Source organism: Microtus ochrogaster, chromosome 5 (assembly GCF_000317375.1).
Source record: "Microtus ochrogaster isolate Prairie Vole_2 chromosome 5, MicOch1.0, whole genome shotgun sequence".
Taxonomy (NCBI): Eukaryota; Metazoa; Chordata; class Mammalia; order Rodentia; family Cricetidae; genus Microtus; species Microtus ochrogaster.
The window spans coordinates 37,928,920-37,944,315 of record NC_022012.1 but is presented as its reverse complement, the minus strand read 5'-3'; the positions used below and the strand labels follow the sequence as shown (position 1 = coordinate 37,944,315).

At 50.9% G+C, this 15,396-nt stretch overlaps 1 protein-coding gene across 2 annotated transcripts in view; it reads right to left on the bottom strand.

Annotated features, from left to right (window-relative positions):
• Usp2 (ubiquitin specific peptidase 2) overlaps positions 1 to 11,618 on the bottom strand; it is a 31,781-nt gene extending 20,163 nt beyond the window's left edge. Inside the window, exons 1-2 of one of the 2 annotated variants that reach the window (XM_005347158.2) lie at positions 11,114 to 11,618; positions 2,397 to 3,250 (exon numbers count right to left, since the gene is read on the bottom strand). In XM_005347158.2, the coding sequence (XP_005347215.1) occupies positions 2,397 to 3,209 (813 nt within the window). In that variant the 5' untranslated portion in view covers positions 3,210 to 3,250; positions 11,114 to 11,618. Of the gene's footprint in view, positions 1 to 2,396; positions 3,251 to 6,032; positions 6,122 to 11,113 lie in introns of those variants that run through there. The other variant, XM_013346304.2, reaches the window with a different exon arrangement.
• Positions 11,619 to 15,396: the final 3,778 nt, after the last annotated feature.

Sequence of the window (15,396 nt, the reverse complement as noted above, 5' to 3'; positions counted from 1 at the left end):
ACCTACTGCGTGTCTGAGTGCCTACTGTGTGTGAGCGCCTACTGTGTGAGCACCTACTGCGTGTCTGAGCGCCTACTGCATGTCTGAGCCCCTACTGTGTGTCTGAGCCCCTACTGCGTGTCTGAGCACCTACTGTGAGCACTTACTGCATGTCTGAGCACCTACTGTGTGAGTGGCTACTGCGTATCTGAGCGCCTCCTGTGTGTCTGAGCACCTACTGTGTGTCAGTAGTGCTCCTCTGGCCCAGTAATTTGTGCAATGGGACCTGTGGGAGCTTTCATTTTACAGAAGTGCAGACAGCCTCACGTGAAGGGAACTGCCCGGGAAAGCTGGGTACTAGGTGCAGAGTACTGAGCTAGGAAGCAGAGCACCGTGAAGATGCTTTGTTTTAGAAAGAAGCCATCTTTGGAGAACAGAGATTACTGGAAAGCTTAGGAGGGGGTGCAGATTTCAAGGCATCTGCTCTCACTGCTTCAGGATACAATCAGCCCCCGGAAGAGAGCACAAGAGGCGGAGGTTAAGTGAAGGTCTGTAGGCCAGTGAGACCGTGGAGGTCTCTCCTGGCTGGTGGGATTGAGTGGGGCTCAACCTTAGGGCATCCTTGACCACCTAACAGTGTTGTGCCTTGCTTCTGGGTGGGAAGGACGGCGAGGGTGGGGATCAACCTTGCTCAGGATATGTGTTCCTTCTATTAGGTCCTTTCTGAAAACAAGTCTCTGGCTCTGGAGCGAGGTAGGGCCAGGTATCTCCGGGAGCAGTGGTGGGAAAGGGGGCAGCAGACTTCAGAAGAGTTGTACCCAGGCTGTGGGGATCTCACTCCCAGTAAGGACAGAGCACACTCTTGTGAGGCAGATGATGGGAGTCTGCAGTTCAGTCTTTGGCCAGGAAAGCTTCAGCCTTAGCATGCTTGTAACAGGGCAGATTCGACGGCACTATCAGAATATCTGGAGCGTGTGCTCCAGAGGCCTGGTGAACCACTAAGTGATCCCAACGCAGCTACCTGCAGACCCCATGGAGAAGCAAAGCACACATATACAAGAAGAGTTCCTTTTTCCTCCGCAAAGGAAGAGCCAGCAGAGGCTCCCTCCACCCATGGGAGCATTGCCCCTCATCCTCACTCCCCCGTGAACAACACAGCATGTCCCAGTGCACCCTGCCCCATCCCGTGCCTGTAGCCAACCCTAACTGTTAGGGTCTGAATGTTCTGGGAGACGCAGCTTTAGATCTACCATGACACTTCCCAGATGGCCCAGCCAGGCTGTAACACTTTAAGTATTACCAAAGTTGTCCCAAGACCTTTCGTCATGACACACTTTATAGCTTATGACCCAACTATGGCCCCAGGTCCTGAATGCTCCCCCTGAGTGTCTGAACAAACCCTCTAAAGCACCATTTCTTCTAGTGGCACGGCTCTCATTTACCAAGAACTAACTTACGTTCTATGAGGAGGGGTACACAAGGAAACGGAGAACACGGCATCCGACCCTCTTGTCCACACGCTTGCCTACTTATGTGTTCTTCTGCTCATTAATCCACCCACCCACACACCCCTCCTCTCCCCCAGCCCCTCCTCCCTCCAATCTAGTCACGCATCCATCCATCCATGCAATCAGCAGGTCAGCTGAGCTTTGAGTTGCCGGAGGCACCCGGGAGGGGGGTAGAGATAGGATCATTTGAAATCTCCAAGAGCTCGCCACCTAATGGACACACCAATAACTACAGGAGAGGCCGAACGTAGTCACTGCCCCAGGGGAGGTGTGTTCAGGGATTAGATGTGAGAGAGATCATGCCAGCCCTTGGTCAGTCTCCAGCAGAACCTCTTCCTTCATTCCAGCCCACTCAGGGCTGGAGTATTGCGGTATTAGATCATCCCCAGACAAAAGACTCTGCACTATTTTCTCCAAAGACACAAATCCTACTATCCAGATACCCTGGATCTGAGCTGCCAGCGTCAGGGGAAGAGTTCTCCTACTCTTGATATTTCATGGGAGGAGTAGGGATGGGGTGGGAGGATGGCTCTCTTCACAAAGAGAGCACTGTGGTCACCTCCACTCTGGCATCCATCCCTGGATGGACCAGGGCCTACATGGGACCCTGACATTTTGGATGGGAAAGTACAGGGTGAAAAACAATGCAGATAGGGGTGTCGGAACATTCTAGAGCATCTTTGGACCAATTCCCAAGTGTGAAAGGCTTTGGAACCTGGGTCGGCCCTTCCCGTCAGCTCTGAGCCATGGGGCCACCAGCCATGCTGGGATGACCTCTCTCTCTCTTACTTGTCTTCACTAGTGCTGCCATCAACCATGGGTCAGGTTGGGAGATCTGTTCCTAGCCTGGCCCTTTATAAGACTGTCTGTCTCCCCAGCCCGTCACGGGATCCCCAAGAGTAAACTCACCATGGCGTCTTGCCCTGGGGAATTGGAGCGGCTGGGCCCAGAGACCTGGCCCTTGCCCTTCTCCCACAGTGTGTAGCGGCCACTTGGTCGGTAGGTGGGACTGAGGACTTCAGGGACTCGGGAGGGAGGGGCTTGCGTGAGCACCTGTGGTGCACTGCCCTTGCGACCATAGTTCTCCAGGTAGTCTGTTAGGTACTCATTGCGGCTGGCTGCTTGGTAGAGGCCCTGCAGGGCACAGAGCTCCTTACGGGTGCGGGCCAGCATGGGGCTGCGGCCCAGGTTCCCCGGGTCTATCCGGTAGCCATCTGAGGTCCGGTAGCCATCTGAAGTCCGGTAGCTATCTGAGGTCCGGAGGCTGGAGAAATCCCGGGCCAGGTCTGAGTGGCTGTTCGATTTCTTCTGGCTCAGGGTCACCCCCTGGTCTCGGGCACTCATGGGCAAGTAGCTGAGGGAGTTGCTGGTCACTCCATACATGAATCCACTGCCTCCGTTGAGTCCGCTGCCTGAAGGCCTTTCATTGCCCCGGGTCTGGCTCTCAGCGCGCTTACTACCCCCAATGAAGTCAGGTCTCAGCAGGGGGCGGCCCCTGTCATAGTCCAGGATGGAGGAGGGGCCATAGGTTCGGGGCCGAGGGAGGAAGCTGGTTGGGGAGACCGGCTTGAAACCAAGTTTTTCCTTCTCCAGGAAGGAGGTGGCCAGGTTGGCCCCATAGGAAGAGGGGGTGTAGGTGCTATAGCCCGATTTGGCATAAGGGGCATCTGTGTAGCGGGACGACTCTGTATAGCGCTTCAGGGTGGAGGAGAGCTGGGACATCCTTCAGGGTGGCACTCAGTGGGTACTGGGAGCCTCATGGGCTGAAAGACAAGGAAAGCAGTTGTCAAAGTGTCCTGCAAGGTGCCAGGCTTACCCCGTACTTGCTCTTTATGCCACGCGGGCCACGACCTTAAGACCTAACAGGCGCTACTCAGGGCCTGCCCACAACAGGCTGGCTAGCTTCAGAGAAACACATATGCAAACAGGTATGTACACGGCTTGTGTGTACCCATGAACACACAAGAAAAATCAGTATCGGTCTGTTGCGGTCCCCCTTGATCCTTCTAAGACCCAAACATGCAGTTTCCCAGCCCCCTCTACGTCACACACAATCTCTAGGCAGATCCCACCCTGGGCTTCTGCTAAGTCTTGGCAGGAACTTCAGAGCTGGTGGGGATTGGAGGAGTCCCGCCACCTTCATTGCCTGGACTGAGGATAAGGAGCATTTTGAGTTATAGCTGCTTCCCTGCCTTTGGCAAGCAATACTCCTTCAGGTACAGACTGCCCCCTGGAAATGTGCTGGTGACCACAGGGTCAGCTTCCTCATGAGGAAAAAGAGGTCTCAGGAGAGCACGTGCCTTAGAGGAAGTGGTGAGGGAGTGTCAGGCAGAGGGGCTGGACCCGACCTACCTCAGTGATCTTCCTTGGACACAGGCACCTGCTGCTTGGTCACACAGCGAGGGGAACACTGGCGACATAGAACCTATCTATTTTCTTCCCTGTGTTTGGCCTAGTCTAAGTGGAGATTGAGAACCTATGGTCTAGGAGGTTTCCTGATCAAAGCAGGTGCCAAACTACTCCCAGAGTTACTTGACTTGTGCAAGAGGCGCCCCCTAGAGTAGAGATCCTGTACTGCAGAGGAGAGTCCCAGATTGAAGGTTTTTGCAGATTAATCACTGAATGTGGAGGTTGGACAGCTCTGAAGGTCATGCATTTTTAACCTCTCTGTCGTACAGATAGGAACAGTGGTGCTTGTTTGCCCAAATTCACATGCTAGCTAGAGTCAGGACGGAGCCCAGGTTGTGGCCCAGCACTCTTTCCCCTCATCAGAGTTAAATTGGTCCAGAGATGCCCAGAATCCCTCCACCATGGGGCAGCAGTAAAGAAGGTGCTTTGGAGCAAGGAGCAAGGAGCATTAGGCTCCTTTCTTTGGGCACTTTTGAGTCAGGAGCTCAGGTGGAGGCCTATCCAGGACTCTCAAAGTAACATGTGGTTTAACTCCCCCTCCCCCCACTCCTCGTGTGTGTGTGTGTGTGTGTGTGTGTGTGTGTGTGTGTGTGTGTGTGACACACATGAAAGTCAGAGGGCAACTTGTGGGAGTCAGTTCTATCTTTCCACCATGCAGGTTTTAGGGTTTGAATGTGGGTCGTCAGGTTTGGTGGCAAGTGCTTTTTGACTTGCTGAGCCATCTCACTGGCCCTGGGGTTAGTTTTGACTCCCCCGTGACAGGCTAGCTGAGCAAAATTACCCTAGTTATTTAACCTCTTTGAGCCCCAATTTCCTCACGTGTAAATGAGCATAATAATCATCAGGAATCCTATCTCGTTGTTGTAAGGAACCAGTGAGATAATAACACGTGAAAGCATCTAACAATGGTTATTATCTCCTCCGTGGCCCCAGCCTGGCAGCCCGGCTCCTCCCTTTGTATGTAGTCTATAATAATGGGAGGGCTGGCCATCTCCTGGCTTGGCTGGCTTAACCTCAGCTCGGGCGCCAGGCTCCCCCCCTGCCATCCCCAGTGAGTTAAGTGGGCAGTGGGCAGACATCTGGCCATTCAGCAGACACGGGCTCAAGCAGGCCCACAGCTTGCTTAGGCCAACAGCCCCTCTTACTAGAGCAGCGAGCAGTTTGTGCCGAGCCCCAAATGCAGAGAGCTTGGCAGAAGGCTACAGGAACTCAAGCTACTCATCAAGGCTTGTGATAGAGGTAGAGGTGCAAGGTGAGCTGGTGGCCACAGGACAGAGACCTCCAGCAATTTTGAGTCCTGGCTGGCATCAGAGAGCCTGTCTATCTCTACGGTCTGTCCTTTCCTTGCCTGGCTCAGGGGACCCCAACACCCCACATGCACACATCCTTATCCATTATGTTCCCTCCTCCCATGCAACTTCCACTTTGCTCAGGGAAATAGTAACTGAAGAGGATCTGAAGCAGGGATAGAGGGAAACCATGGTGGGGTGGGGGGTGGCAGGCAAAGGCTTAGGGATGGGGGCAGGGGATCTGTCCTGCTCTATTTCACTTTGGAGAGCTCCATCAATAATGCAAAGTCAAAGAGACTCCAGGTCTCAGGCTCTGGACTCTGGGACGTACAGCAGCCAATCAGATTGCCCCCCCCCACCCCCAGAGTATGAGCTCATGGCTCCTCCCCATGGCTCTCCCTCCCTTCTCCCAGACTGAAGCTCCTAGGGATTGGTATTCTGCGGGCAGTGCCCCAAGCCTGTGACCTCTCTTAGCCCCGAGAATGACGCACAAGCGCCCAGGCCAAATAAGATACAGCAACAGGGACAGACAGTGTTGGCACTGTTAAGGCTTGGACACATCTTCTAGTCCACAGAACCCTGGGGAGGGCTCCCCAATCCCAGCTCTCTTGCCTGCTCCAATCTGGCAGGCAACTGCCAAGCCTCTCTTCTCCCCTCCCCCCAGTTCCACCAGTTACTCCATCACAGCCTCTGGGAAACTGCGACTCAGCTCTGATGCCAGTCTCCAGGGCTAGGAGAGGGTTTTCTTGCACATTCCACCCCCCTAAAACCCCCCTGCTCTTAATGGAGAAAAGTCCCAGGACCTTCTAGGTGAGAGACAATTTAAGTTGGTATCTCTTGGCATTACCTGGTTCTGCAGTCCCTGGAGGCTACAGAATGCACCATGGGCGGGAGCTTCTGTTGGGGATCTGGCTGTGGCCTTGCTGCGCAAGACAGGGACAGGAAGGGCAGCACTCACATGGCTTCGAGTCTCCCTGTTGCCACAGGAACGGCTGGGACTGAATGGCTCTTTCATGGGGCAGTGGGAGGCCAGCCTATTGGCTGGGATCCCCCATACTCCTCCCTGTCCAGTGTGGGGCCCCTGCTGCCTGGCTCCTTTCATTGTTTATCCACAACTGGCAAGTTCAGGCATGTGGCTCCTGACTGTGCCTCCCCAGGTGCCTGCCACCTTGGACAAGGCGAGTAGTCCCAACTCATGCTCCTTCTTCATGCCATCTTTATGGAAGTGTTGCTTCCCTTCTGAGGTTGCCCCATCATTTTGCAAAAATTTCCCCAGAAACTGGCGTGCTGGCCTTGTTGTGCATAGACGCATTCAGTTTCCTGTGGGGGACACGGGAGCCATCCAGCTGTGGCTTCCAGCCAGCTGGTCCCACACACCTATAGACCAGGCACTAAGCTCACTGGGGATCTTGTATGCAGCTTCTGATTTTATCTGCCGGACAGCCTCATACCATATGCTCAGGGCTCTCCCTAGCCTTCTTGGTGGTGTGCTCAGATGTCGAATCCTAAAGTCTCAGTGTGGATGCAAGCTTGAACTTTTTCGGATATATAACCACTCAGGCTTACAAACATAATTGAAAAGGTTATTTTGTCTATATTAAATTAAAATGAAAAGGAAATCCATAATTCTAAACGGACAAAAGATTTAAATAGTGAATTTTTGGGACAGGTCTTACTTTGTAGACTAGGCTGACCTCAAACTTTGCATCTTATCTCACGTTCCAAGTGCTGGGATTATAAGTATGAGCCACCACCCCTACCTAATGGGACTTTCAAATGACGTTTTTATCGCTCATATTTCAGAAGGTTTTAACATTTAAAACTGCACTGACTTGGGCTATGCTGGATTAACTCAGTCCTCCTGGCTGCTTTAAGCAGTAGACGCTAACAATATGTCTACTTGCAGATATGGAAATACTTCTTTCATCTCCCAGTGAGCTGCTGTATTACCAGAGCTGGACTGGACCTGTGCTCTGCCCTCTACTGTCACTCTGAAACTATCCCCTGTCCCCGGATTGGGAGGGTGGGCCTGTAGAATCGAGAGAGGACCCCCTTCAGGATGCAGATGTCCGTTTCTCTAGGAAACACTCCTTCCTGCAGGAGCAGCCCCTGGATTTTCCACTGCAGGGGAATGAAAATGAAGCCTGGTGCAACCTGAGCCACAGCACAATGCCGATCGGCAGCAAGATGGTGAGAGAGGCCTCCATTTCACTGGCTGTGCCAAGCTCAGTACTGTCCCCTGATACTGGCATCTACCCCAGCACAGACTCCTGGGCCCCAACCTGGTGGTGGACATACCCCTGAACCTTCTACCCCTGGCTTCTGCTTAGCCCACTCCCTGGGTACCCACACTAGGTGAGTCAGGGGTTGAAATGAACCCCGGTCCCTTGAGGCAGCCAACCTCCTGGCATCAGGTCACTGTCATCAGTCCCTGTCATTTCCTGTAGCTCACGTGAAGGGCTCCCTAACCTGCCCAACTAGGGGAGTGGCTTAACTCTCAAGAATCCCAGACACTCCTGGCCCTGGAGGCAGGGGATGGGTGATGCCCCACATCTCCACAGACTCCGTGCCCCTTTCTGTCCGCATGTGCTCACCTTCCCGAGGTAAAGGCATAGCCATGTCTGTGGCTTTGCTACTGCCTGACAGCGGCCTCCTGCTCCCCGCAAGACAAACATCACGGGCACACCCAAAGCAGTACTAAGTTCCTTTCCTCCTACCCAGATGTTCAGGGCAGGTCAGTGGGGAGTCCCAGTTGGTCTCACTAGGTGCTTGGGAACCTCCACCATGGTGACCTCAGAGCTTCCCAAAGCTGCTTGCTAATTGCATCAGAATGTGCTGACCTGAGGGGTAAGTTAGGCGAGGGGACCCTGTCACAGTCGGTGACCTGTCTTCCTGGCTGCTTGGATCCCTTGCTACTCTCTGGGGCCACAAGTGTCCACTCTGCAGATGTGGGGAAAACGACAAGAGGACAGGCATGCATTCACGTGTTATACCATCTGTTCCTCCCAGGCCCCTTGGCTCCAGCCTGACCTCTGATCTGTTGCTAGCACCCCTGTCTCTATTAGAGGCTGGTTCTCGGGCGCCCACCCACTTATCACAGGATGCTTCCGCCTTTGGGGGATCGTACAAAAATTTGTGTCAGTCTCTATTATTCTCGGTTTGGGAAGGTACCTTAAGACTTGGGGAGGGGACGGGAGATGAGGATGTAGGATAAAGAGATCAGAGACCGAAGAGATTACAACAACCATCCTGACATGTGGAGAAATGGGTAGGCACAGGGGCATTGCTATGGGGTGTGTTTTTGATTTGGGGTTAGGAAGGGTGAATATCTCTGTAAGTCCAAGAAAAAGCAAAGAAACAGGCTTCCTGGAAGCAGAGATAGCTTTCAATTCTCTTTCCCATCCCCTCTGCCCAGGTACCTTTCCCAGTGGGTGACCCCCTTCTCTTGAGAGAACTCCATCTCTCTCCCCTGAGGGCTTCAGCTGTCCTCTGCTCCCTTATCTTAAAGGAGCATTTGGGCTTGGTTACAGCGCTCACCAGGCCAGTGGGTGGCGTCTATCATGCTCCTCCAAACCCACTCAGGGCTCACTTGGGTCACTCAGCTGCCCTTGAGGCTCAGAGACCAAAGAGAGAGCTACTGACCTGTATCCAGGGGTACTGGACGGGAGCTGGGGGCTTCTTTCCCAGCAGGGAAGGGACCGCAGTGTAGAGTCCAGAAGCTGGAGTCTAACTGGGGCTGGGTAATCCGGAGCTCAGGTTACGCTAGCTAGATATATATAGTATCTTATCTGACCTCGAAGAGATGGCAACTCACTTGCATTCCAAGCCCCAGGAGAATTAAAGGGGCAGTGACAGGCCCACCTTCCCTCGCCGGGTGATCGCCGAGGAGAACTAGCTGGAAAGCTGGGAGGGGATATTTGGAAGTAAACCAGGAAGAATCGAGGGGGCGGGGGGGGGGCAGAGCCAAGGGCTGGGACTGAATTGGAGTCCTAAACATGGAGAAGGTGGATTCTCTAGAGCTGTCAGTCACAGACTGAGTGTCAGTCCAGCTGCGGGGATTCTGAGATGGGGAGGACCTAGCTTCGGGGCACATGGGCAGAGAGAGGCTGGGGACCAGCACTCAGGTGTCCGTCCACTACTTTTAAAATCTAAAATACGTCTAGACCCGCATTCCCCTTCTTCTCCTTATGGGATCTAAGGTAGTTTGCAAGGGTACTTCAGCTTTCTGAATTTTAGCTATGTAATTTGTACAACATGAATAACAGAGCCAGGGGTGATGACATACACACACACACACACACACACACACACACACACACACACCCCTTTAATCCCCATGGAAGGCAGAGGCAGGAGGATCTCTGAGTTTAAGGCCAGCCTGGTCTACAAAACAGCTAGGGCTACCCAGAAAAACCCTGTCTTAAAAAAGAAAACCCAAACCCCAAATGAACAAACAAGCAAAAAATCCATGAATAATAACAATAATAGCAATTATGGTATCCCTCACAGTGATGAGATTGAAACAATAGTTTTAAGCTTCCTTGACCATAGCAAGAGCTTGATAAACTACAATCTTACAGACTATTTCCACTTCTTATCTAATTACTACTGTTAGCTGCAGCAGGCAACCTTTCCTAGACGGTGACGCTTCCTAGAAGAAAAAGGCCTCAGGCCACCCCTCAGGGAACTGCACTGATGCCAGAGACCAGCCCTGTGGTTTCCTGAACCGGTCCATGTCCCCAAAATGGAAAGGGCAGACAAATCTTGCCACCTTCCCAAGGCGAAAGGCCAAGCCTGCTTGGGCTCCTTTCCCCTTTGCTCAGAAAAAAATAGCAAGTGTGGCCTCCCTGGGCTGCCAGGAAAATGCCCAGCCTCAGAGAAGCCGTTCCAGTCTACCTGTTGGAGGGCTCAGGGTTCCAGGGCAGCAAAGGCAGGCTGGGCAGGGTTACTAGAGGAGGGCGTCTCTGGTTTTGGTGCACCTGTCTGCTCCCAAGACGATTCTTCTGTTTCTTGATGGCTCTCCCCGAAGACTGGAAGGCCCCGGGGCTGGTGCCTCCACCCTGTCTCAGCACAGGGTACTGACTCAGACTAGGTCCCGATGATGCACTTCAGAGGACGCCCTCATTCCAGTCCTCATTCCAGAGTGGCATGCATCTACAGCATCAAAGAGTAGGGGACACCCCCACCCTAGCCCATCTACCAGTTCTTCAAGCCTCTGGTTTTGTGGATTATGTATGTGCCTGTGTATGTGTGCTTATTCCTACGTTTGGAGAGATAAGCAGTCCCTACCGGGATCTTCAATCAGGCCTCATTCTCAAAAGCACTGGGGTCAAGAGCTGGGAGTTCTCCCTCCTCATCAGAGCTGGAAGGGGTTGGCCAGGACTCCGCTTGGCTAGTTGCTTGCCAGGGAACACTGCATGGCTGCCTTTGCTTTGGGATTGGTGAGAATTTTAAAGTTGCCTCTTCCTGATTTGGGATTGGTGGAAAAATTTCCCTTCCGCTTAACTGCTGGCTTTCCCCAAACCCCCTTCCCCCGCTTCGGAAAACTGACCACAACCCCAGGAGGTTTGACAACAGGGAGGGAGGTAGCTGCACGCGCACGTGGGGAGAGAGGGTGTCAGGGTCCAGGCGTCATTCTCAGGTCACACACCACACAGGGCACGGGGACCGGTACCCGCGGTAACAGTGTTTCCTTAGAACAGATTGATCAGCACACAGATGGCTCTTCCTGGCACCCTGAGCTGGCAGCTGGCAGCCCCTCTCACACACTGGCACCCACAGCTGGAGTTCCCCCGCACAGCTGGCCCTCGCCCTACACTTCTCACGTCCAGCTTGCCCAGGCTGCGGTTGACACGCTACTTTCCGAGCCTCCAAGCTGGCACTGACCCCGGCTTTCCCCTTCTTGAATCTGCGACAGGTGGCACGTACCTGCCTCTTCTCGGAGGATGGACGAGTCGAACCGGGCACAAGCATGGAGCTGCGGATGAGTCCTGGCTGGTACTGGCGCGGAGCAGCGAGCAGTGGCTGACGCAGAGGGCTCCCTGGCCTCGCTCGGTGCCTGCCCGCCTCTCCCCCACCTCCGCCGGGGGCCCAGAAAGGACCTCCCCGGGAAATCGGCGCCACCCAGCGGGCAGCCGCCTCATTGCGCCCGGGCCAGGAAAGCCCCACCCCGCGTCGCGTCACTGACATACGTCACGGCTATTGGCTTGTTTCTATTGTGGCGTCAATATAGCCCCGCCCGGCGTGAGTCTCCCAGGCAACCAATATATACATAGACCCACGTGGAGCAAAAGCACGCCTGTTTGGAGCCTGTGGCTCAAGGAAAGAAGTGGACTGGAATGTAAGAGGTCCGGGCAGCTGGAGGGTCACGTCACGGGGAAAGGCAGCATACCAGTTTTCAGATTTTAGGGAAGGCTTAATGTTACTGCATACTTTCTTACCCGGCTGGGAATGATCTATTCCACAGTCTCTTCTCTTTCTGTCTACTTAATAAAATAAGTTATTTTATTAACGTATTAAATTAAATAAAAGTTAAATTAATTAATTAAATTAATTAAAATGAATTCATTTAAGCCAACTATATAGCAGTATTTATAGAGCCGCATCAATCAAGCAGATAAGATTATGTCTGTTCAACATACTATTACTACGTTACTGTTCAAACTACTCATCCTATGGGCTACTTATTAAGTACCTTATTAGACACTGTGATAAGTACGTTGCATGTATTGGTTTTCCCATTTAATCTTTTTAATGGTCCTGTAAAATGAGAACCACTACTATAGCCATCTATTTCACAATGTAGCTGAAGCCTAGAGGGTCCAGTGTCACGAGGTGGTAAATGCCAAGGGCCAATTGCATTTCTACCAACACAGTATGGTGGTTCATTTAGGTGACTCACCCCAAGAAAGGGGAGCTATTTTATCTAAACTATTAGCATTAGAATTAAAAAGAAGAGAGGCAATTTGTATTTTAATTTTAAGCAAACCTGACTTCTAAAAGTTATTTACTTATTGTTTAGTTGGTTAACACTCCTAGCCAATGAGAATCACTCTTGTTTGTTTGTTTGCTTGCTTTTGTTTTTGTTTTTCGAGACACTGTTTATCTATGTAACAGCCTGGCTGTCCTGGAACTCACTCTGTAGACCAGGTTGGCCTCGAACTCACTGAGATCCACCTGCCTCTGCCTCCTGAGTGCTGGGATTAAAGGCATGACCCTCCAGAGTTCCTCTTAAAGGCACCCTGCTCCTTTGGCTTGTGTAGGACTCATGGTGGAGTAGGTAATTAAGTCAGGGAAGAATTCTCTGAACTCTGAAGAGAAAGCAGAGACTGGCTGTGAGAATGGCTAGTGGATAAAAGCCCTTCCACCCCAGTTTGGTCCCCAGAATTCATGGGTGGAAGGAGTTTGTCCTCTGACCTCTACATGGGCATGCGCTTACAAACACATAAACAGACAAATATAAAAACAACATGAAAACGAAATGCTACCATTGTTGGGCTTCCTCTCCAGGAGAAGAAGACTGAAGCACATCTTAAATTTTTCCCTCTTAATTTTTATTACCACCCTTTCTCCCACACTGATGGAGAAAACTACCCCACCAAGTAGGGTGGTGCCAAGGTACATCCAAGACTTCAGCTTTGCCTGGATCATTAATTCCTCCAGGTGCCCTTAGCTCCTCCTCCCATTTTCCACACTATTATCACAGCGGGTCACCACTCTCAAGTTCCTCCTCCTCTTACATTTCCCTGAAAATTTAGATGTAACTAGAGGGGGATACTTTTTTTTTTATCAACCCACACCCCCACTACTTCATTAGTTAGGTAGGTGTGGAATATATAAGGCTCTGTTCTAGATACTGGAGATAGGCAAATAAAGCAGGTGCAATCTCTCTTTACTGGGCTCACATTTTAGGAGGAACAGAAAGACAATAACAAAAAGTACAAACTACAGTGTGTGAGGTGGCGCTAGAGTGGTGGAAGCCAGTTAGACAGCTGGGGGTGACAGGGCCTGCGTAGGCTGTGATCTGAGATGACCCGATGAGAAGGTAACAGACAAGTAATCTGTAAGCACAAGAAGTGAGGGGAAGGGGCGGTAAAAGCAGCGGTCCTGTGGTGGGAACCATATGCTAATTTTGCAGGAAAACTAGGTGGGTGTGGCTGGAGTGGTGTGTGGATACAGCTTGCCATGCCTGTAGCTATCTTGGGTCATAATCGTCGTGATTTCCTGAGTTGTCTGATTTTTCCTACATAGTTTTGACGTGGGATGTTCTTCTGTATATGTGTTGCTTTTATTAGTTGAAGAATAAAGCTGTTTTGGCCAATGGCTTAGCAGAGTAAAGCCAGGTGCGAAATCTAAACAGAGAGAGAGAGAGAGAGAGAGAGAGAGAGAGAGAGAGAGAGAGAGACAGAGAGAGACAGAGAGAGAGAGAGACCATTTAGCTGCCAAAGGAGAAAGATTCCAGGACATTACCCATAAGTCATAGCCTCGTGGTGATACATAGATTAGTAGAAATGTGTTAATTTAAGATATAAGAGCTAACTAGGAATATGCCTGAACCATTGGCCAAACAATGTTGTAATTAATAAAGTTCCCATGTGATTATTCAAGTCTGGGTGGCTGGGAAATGAAAGTGCAGTCTCTGTCTGCATATTCTCTTGGTGTGCTGGCTAATTTTCTCAACTTGATACAAACTAGAGTTATCTGAAAGGAGGGAACCTCAACTGAGAAAATGCCTTTATGAGGTCTGGCTGAAGGCATTTTCTTAATCAGGCATTCATGGGGGAGTGTCCAAGCCTCTGTGGGTCGTGCCATTCTGGTCTAGTGGTCCTGGGTTCTATTGAAAGTAGGTTGACCAATCCATGATGAGCAAAGCAGTAAGCAGAAGTCCTCCATTGCCTCTGCATCAGTTGCTGCCTCCAGGATCCTGCCCTGTTTGAGCTCCGGTCCTGGCTTCCTTCTGTGATGACAATGACGTGGAAATATAAGCCAAAGAAACCCTTTCCTTCCCAAGTTGCTTTAGGTCATGGTGTTTCATCACAGCAATAGTAACCCTAACTAAGACCCCCAGAAAACTATAAAAGGTAAAACCATTAGAGTCATAGATGGGACTTTATAGTCAGACCTTGGCTCCCTATGATATTATCTTTAAGTAAATAAGGAATATTCTAGCTGGTGTTCGAACCCAATAATGTGCTCCTCTTTTTTTTTTTAAAGATTTATTTATTTATTTATTTATTTATTTATTTATTTATTTATTATGTATACAACATTCTGCCTCCATGTATGCCCACACACCAGAGGAGGGCACCAGATCTTATTACAGATGGTTGTGAACCACCATGTGGTTGCTGGGAATTGAACTCAGGATCTCTGGAAGAGCAGACAATGCTCTTAACCACTGAGCCATCTCTCCAGCCCCTGTGCTCCTCTTTTTGGCGCAAACTGTGGGGACTCCACTCGGTCTTGCTGATGCTCAGGCCCACCTTCTGTTGGTCTCCGTACACTGAGAAGGGAGTCCTGGAAGGTTTTGGGCAGAGCAACAAGGCTCTGATTTCTGAATGGAGAATGGATCCAAAGAGAGCCAGAGCAGAACAAGGTTTGTGAATTCACTGGGGAGAAATGAAAAGAGACTGGCAACTGTAGACAGAGAAGTGTGAGGCCTGAGCTCTGGGGTTTTCCAACATAAGTGGCTTCCGAGGTGGTTGGAACCATCAGACTGGAGTGTGTTGGGTGCCAAGGAAGAGGGAAAGAGCCAAGAAGATTAAATGAGATGGATTCCAGAATTGATTTAAAAGATTGACGACCTTGACTGGAAGTTTGGTGGAGTTTGGTAGAGAGATCAGATGAAAATCTGAGTATGGATGAGTTCAACAAAGAATAGGAGGCAAGGGATGGAAAAAACCACCTTCTTTTAAGGTGTGTGTGTGTGTGTGTGTGTGTATGTGTGTGTGTATGTGTGTGTGTATGCGTGTGTGTGTATGTGTGTATGTATGTATGTGTGTGTATGTGTGTATGTATGTGTATGTGTGCGTATGTGTGTGTGTATGTATGTGTATGTGTATGTGTGTGTATGTGTGTGTATGTGTATGTGTGTATGTATGTGTATGTGTGTATGTATGTGTGTGTGTGTGTATGTGTGTGTATGTGTGTGTATGTATGTGTGTGTATGTATGTGTGTATGTGTGTGTATGTGTGTATGTATGTGTATGTGT